The sequence below is a fragment of the Aplidium turbinatum genome, chromosome 6 (genome assembly GCF_918807975.1).
Source record: "Aplidium turbinatum chromosome 6, kaAplTurb1.1, whole genome shotgun sequence".
In the NCBI taxonomy this organism is placed as follows: Eukaryota; Metazoa; Chordata; class Ascidiacea; order Aplousobranchia; family Polyclinidae; genus Aplidium; species Aplidium turbinatum.
Genome location: NC_137477.1, coordinates 8,571,155 through 8,579,908, shown reverse-complemented (window position 1 = coordinate 8,579,908; position 8,754 = coordinate 8,571,155). Strand labels below are relative to the sequence as shown.

General features: G+C 36.7%; 1 protein-coding gene across 1 annotated transcript; it reads left to right on the top strand.

The window, feature by feature from the left end:
- The first annotated feature begins 228 nt into the window (after positions 1–228).
- Positions 229–8,450, top strand: LOC145772875 (uncharacterized). Its single transcript, XM_082584759.1, has 5 exons — positions 229–342; positions 1,278–1,434; positions 5,070–5,309; positions 6,864–7,010; positions 8,062–8,450. The coding sequence occupies exons 1-5, from the start codon at positions 303–305 to the stop codon at positions 8,255–8,257; spliced, it is 780 nt and encodes a 259-aa protein (XP_082440885.1). The 5' UTR covers positions 229–302; the 3' UTR covers positions 8,258–8,450.
- The last annotated feature ends 304 nt before the right edge of the window (positions 8,451–8,754 follow it).

The following is an 8,754-nucleotide window of genomic DNA, read 5'->3' as shown; positions in this document are numbered from 1 at the left end:
AATACGATACAGAGGTAGTCGCCTTTACGGTGATGTCAAATGGATTTTATACAAAATATGATTACTAAAAATACGGCTCTTCTCCAAAGGATATTTTTGGGGTAAAGGTTTTTTAGACAAAAATTTTAAAGAATTGTACCAAAGGTCTTAGAAAAGCCTGTTGCCTTCGAAAATTGGAGCTAAAGTTTCATTTGAAACAAACGTCTACCTCACCCACTCCCTTATTATAGTGCTTAGGAAAGAGCAACTTGAAAGAATAAACAATTAATCAGTGTGATACATGTCAATTGAAGTTTGTGGACATGGCCGAATCTACGAGAAAATCAACAGGAAAGAAAATAAGTAAGAATTGTAACCAGATATTTTTTCACTTTGAGTTTCTTCTATTGCTTTGCCTGAACGAGACATCGACGGCTTCAGAAGAAAATTTAGTCCAAGCATTTTTAATTTACTGTTTTACATGTTCTATGAATAATTGTTTCTGCTTTGTCGTTAAATTGTTTCAAACAAATTTGTGATTGAGTGATTTATTGAGAAAATTTTCATTTGAGAACGCTTCTTTGCAAGCTTAATTCTGGTAGTTTTACGTAGGCCTACTTGAAGCGGCTCTGAAAACCACAGACACTAAATTATTTCACCCACTCAATGTCTATGAATGAGGAGATGTCCTTGAAATGCGTTGCTCAAGTGCACACCCGAAAGTTACATCATCTTTCCATTTCTTTTTTTGGCATAATTGAGCTGCATGTAGTTGAACTGTTGCCAGGGCCGTAGAGAAAATAATTTGGGCCTGATACGAATAATATCCTCCGGTCCCCAAATCAAGACACCTCTAACAAAAGCCAGATATCAATTTAAATAGAAAAATATATTGGAATTATAAGTAAAATCATTAAAAAGTAGTCGGTTTTTTTTCTCACCACACAAAATATTTTTCCAAAAAAATGATGTGAAGCAAACGCACTATCACCAGAAAACGAAACCAATGCTTGGACACTGGCTTGAACCGATGACGACGGTATGTAGAAAGTACACTGTGGTTTCGTCAAACTACCTTGCCCCTAAAGGTGTTTCTGATCTTAAAATTATCCCTCGTCCGGCTCCAAAAGTGCCTTTTGAACCCCATGTCAACGCTAATGGCCATTGGAACGTAGACCTAGTCTACAACTAATCAATAAATCAATGGTTTATTTGTCAGTAACAGGAACATAGCACATGTTTGAAATATGCAAGAAAGTTAACGCACAAATTAAAGTTTATTTTTTTCTTATTTTCAGGTATTGTTCTTCCAAAGCGTAGCAAGGATGAAATGACGACTACTTCGTCATCGTTGCGTCGCGATGATGATAGTGATGACGAAATTGACAGCTCATTGTTGTCAAATAGCAACTTGAGTGTGACATCATACATTGTACAGCATTCCAAACGAAACAAGTATGTAAAATTAACCGAGGACTACTTAGTTTTGAACAATATCATTAAAATAGTAGCTGGATTTAACACTTTGCTCCTCAAAGGGAGGCCGGATTTGGCCCCCCCCTCATATTTCCTTTAATTATTTGAAGCACAGTAACGCCATGCACTTGGTTTTTCTTGACTTTTCCTAAAATTGCCAGGCGGATCTGATGATATTAAATTTGATGCTAAAAGTTGTGTAGTTTTCTTGTAAATTCAAGATTTTGGTGAATTTTTGCTATTTCTAGCTAACTTCCAGCAAAGCGTGAAATGGATTACATTGCGATGACAAGCCATAAGCTCATAATTGCTTCGTGCATCGATATGCGCGAGCAGAGAGAAGCATTCTCTTGCTTTCTTTTGTTTGGTTTGACCTCAATAATACAAAGCGCGTTATTTCTTATGCTACAAAGAAAAGCCAGTGATCGCAAAGCTGTTAATTAGAAACAATAATAGCAAACGTTTTTTGCGTTATCAGCTCTACAAAGAAGAATAGCAATCCACGATCAAAATAGTAGACTATGGAGGCCACAAACTATTCAAAACAGTTGTTTCAAGCAGATAATATTCATTGACGAATAAAAAACGTTACAATAAGAAATCTTCTCTTGGATAAAGACACGAAAACTTGGTTTCGAAATAAACGTTCTATGGAAATGCTCTCATTGACAAAACTTGCAATTGAGGAAATGTATCACTGCAAATGCTTTTGGGAGAAGCCGGAGAAATAGCGTTTTTGCAAACAGTAATTGTGAGATACTCAAAATTATGAGATAGGCTTCATTTACACGTAGCAGCTAACTCGATGGCGTCCCTTCACTGATTTATGTCGCCTACTTGTTGTTATGTCCTGTATTTTTGTTTCACAGTGCACTGTGTTTTGTTCCAAAGAGCGCAAAATAAAGATGATAATGCTTCATCTACATTACAAAATATTTTGTAATGTAGGCCTACAAACAAAATGTACAATGTACACAATGTACATTACAAAATATTTTGTACTGTAGACGAGGCATAAAGTTAGGCGTCACATAAGACAAACAACAAATCAGCTTTCTTCATCATTGATTCAACATCTGAATACGTTGCGCCAATGTATAAGAGGCCGGCTATTGTGAAGACCCGCCATTTAGGCTATAAACGATCCGATTATACCAAAAGTGGGACAAACTAGTGGATCAAAGAATGAATAAACAATGCTGAGAAAACTAAATCTAAGTGACGAACAATACCGATGTCTTCATTTATCTTGGAAAAATGCTGCCCAAACTTATCAACAAAAAATACCGTAAATAACGGCAAGGATCCCGAAAGCAGAATTTGCTCAACTTTGGCATGAATTTAGTCAGACATCTACAGTAATAATTCCACACATACAATAACGGGCTCTCAACTGCTGTAAGATAACACGATGGTTCTGGTTCTGGGCGATTTGTGTAACAGTTTAGGGGAAGACACTACTTGAAATGATGCACCACACAAAAGATTTTCAATGAAGACTGAGTCTAAAAACCGATGTGGATTGTGCTGCACAATGACTTCAAGTTCAGGACAGACAAGGCACAAAAATATCACGATAAAAATAAAGACCTTGTGGGAGATTTTCGAGAATCATAACACGATGCAAATACCAAAAACGCATGGTTTGCATGCTGCTCTAAGCTGGCCGGCAACCACAAAGGTAGACAATACAGGCAGTTTATAATTCGATAACAGCGCAATAAACATTATAAATACGTAAACCGACAATTTTCTTTTACAAACGTTTTACGTCTAATAGTAAATTTTCCCTCAACAATTTTTTGTGAAGCACTTGCAAACCACGGTTTTATAAAATAATTCATCATTATTATTTTTTACTTCTCGGATATTGTAAAACGTCATCAGCAAAATCACAAAAAAAATTTCATTACTTCAATGTAGTAGGCCTAAGAATTTCTTATAGAATTGTAGCCACGTTGTTTCAACAAAGAAGCCATTTTTTAGCAATATAGAGTTATAGAAAATAATTTGCAATCATGCAAATGGTTGGAAAGAATCTAGGAAGTCTTCTCACAATCTGGCACAAAATGATTATGTTTATTGTATCTCTGTAAAATGTTTTACGACAAACTTTGAAGCTTCGTTATAATCATTTTTATCTTTGAAGTCAAAAGTTATTTTTTTTTTTTTGGCCAGAAACATAATCACTGCCTTGCTGATGTTGTCGATATTACGCGTATTTTTAGTGCTTCAAACAATAAGGACCCAGTCAGCAATCCAGTCCTTTTACATTGATTCAACATTTGTAAACGTTAAATTTATGTAGATTTGCTGACTGTGGGTTATTTCACATTTCCTTTGTTTACGCACGTTCCTCAATTCGCTGTTGCATTATTTCGACGCTGGCGGCAATTCGCTGTTGCATTATTTCGAATTGATTGACACAATCTTCAATAAAAAGTGAGCTTCGAACTTAGCTTTGTTGATATAAATGCTGTATTTTTTGTGGATGTAATTTATGAGTCATGTTTATAAACACCCGTAAGCGAAATGACTTATGATGTGGCCTGCATGATATTTGTGATGCGACTTGACACAAATCCACAATTTCAAAAGCACCTAATTTGAACTTAGAAATTTCAGATAATTTCAACAACTTGTTCAACTGTCTTCTCTCTACTAAAAATATTCATACTACAAACTCAATTGTAGACCTAAATACACAAACGAAGATGTAAACAGCTATTCAAGCAGGCTAAGGTGTTACTTATGAGAAATTTGGTTCCATAAAACTAGAAGCTAGCCATGAGTTTGGGAATGCATTAGTTTAGGATAAAAATGTAAGACAACAAACGCAGTTTTGTTTTTTTTTCAAATTCGTGTAACAATGTTACTTTGATTGTAACTATTTTAGAATCAGTGAGTAGCTTACAATAAGATTTGCTCGCAAGTCGTAAATTCTAATCAATGCAATGATTCGGCACACCGCACACACACTTCGTGCGTTCGATCGAGCTCTTTGTTATTCAGAAGTTTGCATGAAATCGGATTAGCACGGTAATTAAATAGCGGCAAGTTAAATCAAAATTGTCGTTTTTGGGTACCTTTGCAAAAATTGAAATATCAAGTTTAACATATAAAATTTTAAAATAATGACTTTTCAAACTTATATACAAATGATTTGCTTTCACACCAGTGCAACTTCTGTTCAAATAGCATCAGCGGATAACACGTAACAGCTGATTGAATTTGATCCAAAAACGGCCCCCCCTTGAGCAGTTAACTTCCAAAAGAACGTTGAAAAGCAAAGGGTTAAAACTAGCCACTGCCTTGATAACTTGCTTTCATGGAGATCGTAGACTATAATAATACCGGTAATTAATTAAAACACAAATTTTGTTTAGTTGAAACAATATACTTGCATATGTTCTATTGTTCTATAGTGCATTTTGCATGCAAGTGAGTTTGTGGAATATGTTCTCTTCGCTTCCTATGGATCGCAAGGTCTAAAATAAAAGCTGAATAATAATAAAAATCAAAACAAAAAGCAATTTAAAAGTTAATCTTCTGTGAATCTCTTAAAGATAAAAAAGAAGGCACCAGTTACTAAAAAAGTAAACTTGTTTTGGCAGCAGGGGAAACTATATTCCTCAAATGTATAACGAATTAGCGTCCTTCGTGAATTTTAACACAATGGAAAGAGCTCGAGCTCCAACTATAGGATGGGTTCATATGCGTGATCCCAACACGTTAGCATCAAAGATCAAAACCAAGAAAAAAGAAGTCAAGATGAATTTGAACTGTCAAATCGATGAAGCAGAAACTGCAACAAAAGAAAGAGACTCTAGTTCACCTCCTCCTGAATCTATAACGTAGGTAGATAATTGTAATGTAAGCCTTATATGTTTTTTTTTCTAGCGCAGACAGAACTTAATTTACTCTTTTAAATTATTATTTTTTAAAGTTTTTATTACAAAATGAAGCAAGTGTAAGCTTTATCTCAATCTACTTTTTGATCTGCTGCATGAAACTAAATGACTATCTGGGTACCACTTGTCGCTTACTCGTGTACGGTACTTAAGTAAGCTGTATTCATACCGGTAGGCTACTGGTTTTTGCCTATTTTGATAGTGGTCCAACCCAACGTTGTTGCAATGTAGCCTAATGAATGGTGTTTGCTCAATGCTCAAAACAAGGTTTGGTTGGCTTTGGATCCTCGGACTGACATAGCCTTAATTAATTATTCCTGGTAGTTTCGCATACTTGTAGAGGCTCTTGACACAGGGCCGGTAAACGAGATTAACAAAGTGAAATTTCCTGTTGTTGAAGTGTTGTTGCCAGGGAATTATTCCATCCATCCACTGAATGGAAAGCAGTCCTTAATGTGCGTTGCTCAAGCGCACACCCCGAGAGTCGAACCAGCGCCGCTTGATCTTGAAGCCTCTTCTCTCACGAAGTGACGCGCTAACCAACTGAGCTATCGGGGCAATGTCGCGATTCAATGCCAACTGAAAACAAACGCCCCATGTGTGGAAATTACTTTATGGCATATTTATAGGTGAACACGAAGATTGTGCTTGTTCTCACTTTCATGACTCAAATTTTTAACCAGCTGAAAACCACACCCGACATAACGTTCATAAACCGCAACTTAGAAGTTGTCATTTATCATAGGCTATTTAGCCTGTGGTAGTCCACTGCTGAGCAAAGGCTTTCCCCTTTTCTTGCCAATCCAGTCGATTCTGTGTTTTTATGCACCAGTTTGTTGCAGGGATATCTGTTTGTTGTTCCACATTCTTTGTCATTTTCGTGTCTTTATTTAATTTTTGACTTTTCTCGTTTGCATTTGTTTTCCGAAGGGTGTTCATTTGTTCAAGTTGTTAATTTGTTGGTCCATCTGTTGTTCTGATGTCTTGCTATATGAATATATGAATTACCCATGACCATTTTAGTTTTTTGATGGTTATCACAATATCACGTACAGTCAGGGTTTTTTTTAAGGTTTGGTTTGGGTGACCGCTAGGTAGTTTTAAGAGACCGCAAGTGTTTCATTTAAATACCAAAAAATAGCCATATTTGCTTAAGACATAGCGAGAAACAACCATTACTTTTCTACTGTAGTTGCAAGTCCAAATTTTGGGAAACCGTTGGAGAAATTTGGGCGTTTCGGTCCCCCAAAACACCTTAAAAAAAACACTGCGTACAGTAATTTTGTTTGATTTCGATTTTTTTTTTGTCTTGCCGTGTTAAACCCATCATAATTCGTTCATGTGCTCTTTGCATTGATCTCAGTTTAAGAGTTAACTTTTTTGTAAGGTTCCAAGTTTCCGCGCCACATGTAACAGTTGGAAGAATGCATTGGTCGTTGTTGTCATTCTCATTAATGTATGGGAATTTTTGTTGTAACGTCTAACATATTTGTTCAGGCCACTGACTTCGCGTTCAGAATTGTCCTTGAAAGAGAATGAAATTGTGACCTCCAATAAATTGCCTTTTTCTGCAATCAGATACCAACGCCCACAGGTGGCTGTACAGAACAAGATCATCGACTTCTCCAATGTGCCTTTACTCAGGTGAAAACATTACCTGGCTTGGTTCATGTAAAATGAAGCAAAACTTGTGACGTTGCTGCTTGTGCAGGCTTGCCACTTAGAAAATTGTAATGATCATTTTTAGCCTAAGGTGGTAACCCACTGCTGAGCGAAGGTCTTCCTCTTTTCTTGCCAATCCAGTCGATCTTGTGTTTTTGTATACCAGTTTATTGTCCTACATTTTTCAGAAGATTGTAATAAAGGATTTTAAAGGGATACCAAAGGAAAAATCTGACTTTGCGATTTTCCACGTTCTTTGTGTTTAACATGCTGCCATAAAACGATTTTCAATAATATTTTGCCCCATTGCGGTCTGACCACCATTGCGCGCGTGCTTTTGTCAGAGCTTTCAAAACGAAATTGGCCTGAGCAGCGAAGCGTGCGACTATGCAGTTACGTCACTAAAGACTATAGCAATCAGCTAATCTCGCAATAATTGTTACTGCGGGCGATTTGACTGTAGGCTATGTATGTATGTACATCAAAACAACACATTTCAACATCAAAACATCAGACAGTTTGCTCAAAACATCAGATGTGGTAACGTGGCTTTTGTTATTGCTGTCTTTAGTGACGTATTCTCGAGCAGTGTTTGCACTTTTTGGTCATTTTGAAAAAAATGAAACATTGGACTTTGGGCCTTACCAGCGCCATTAAAAACAATTTTTTTTCGGTAATTTTTTTTGAAATGTATTCTTGAATGTTCAGTTTACTCATTTTAATGCTTAATTCCCGTTTGAAATTTTCATTTAGTATGCCTTTAAAACTATCACAATGTAGATATTAACGACCTGTTTTATGAAGCACATGACCAGAGAATTGTGTTCCGAAAGCTAGTGCAATTCGCTATTACCACTGCGAACTCGCAGCATCAGGCTAAAACAGGTCGTTTATATCTACATTGTGAAGCAAGCAACGTTCATGCTGCTAAAAGCGAAACTCAATCAATGCATTTTAAAACTACTGTAGTTCAAAAGGTCTCATGAGCACGCGGTAAATGCTACAAAATTAAATTGGTTTCTATTGCATTCAGGCGACAGATTTCTGCTTTGCACGCAAATCATAACAACGAAAAATATCGAAAGGATTTCGCCCGAACCTCTCACGACATTTATCGGTTGAAGTTGAACCGGCCAGAAACCACCAGAGGACATTTTCGTGATGTCTGCATCACGTACTTGGCAACATCTCCAGGATCAAGCAGTGCCATAACAGGGCAGTTGGGTTAGGAACAAAAGCATGCTATGGCAGAAGTGCTCTAGCTACACATTTAGAAATAAATAGACCGATATAATCTACATCTAGTCACACACGACAACTGTCAAACGTTGGTCAGTTAGAGTTTTTACTGTTCTGGAAGTAATGTCGAAGTTGATCGCTTTTTTCCTGCTCATTCCCATGACAAAAAAGCATAGAGGATTAGAGGTGCATTTGAACCATTTTTGACTCATTTTTTCAAAGCGTCATCTGACTCTTGCATGTCCGGAGGATAAGCAATATGCAGAGTTGGGATTTTCGACACCACATTGCAGTTAAACAAAAACATGAGATTGTTTGTTAATCTTTAGTTTCTGTTGTCGTATCGAGGTTTGTACTCGGTAGTTCGATTTAGATGAAGTGCAAGAAACTCGTAAAGGCATAGCAAGAAAGTCAATCTTTGTGTCCACCTTCAGACATGCCGTTAAGTAGCCTGCCTAAGATACAACCGTATGCTCTTGAGCGGTGT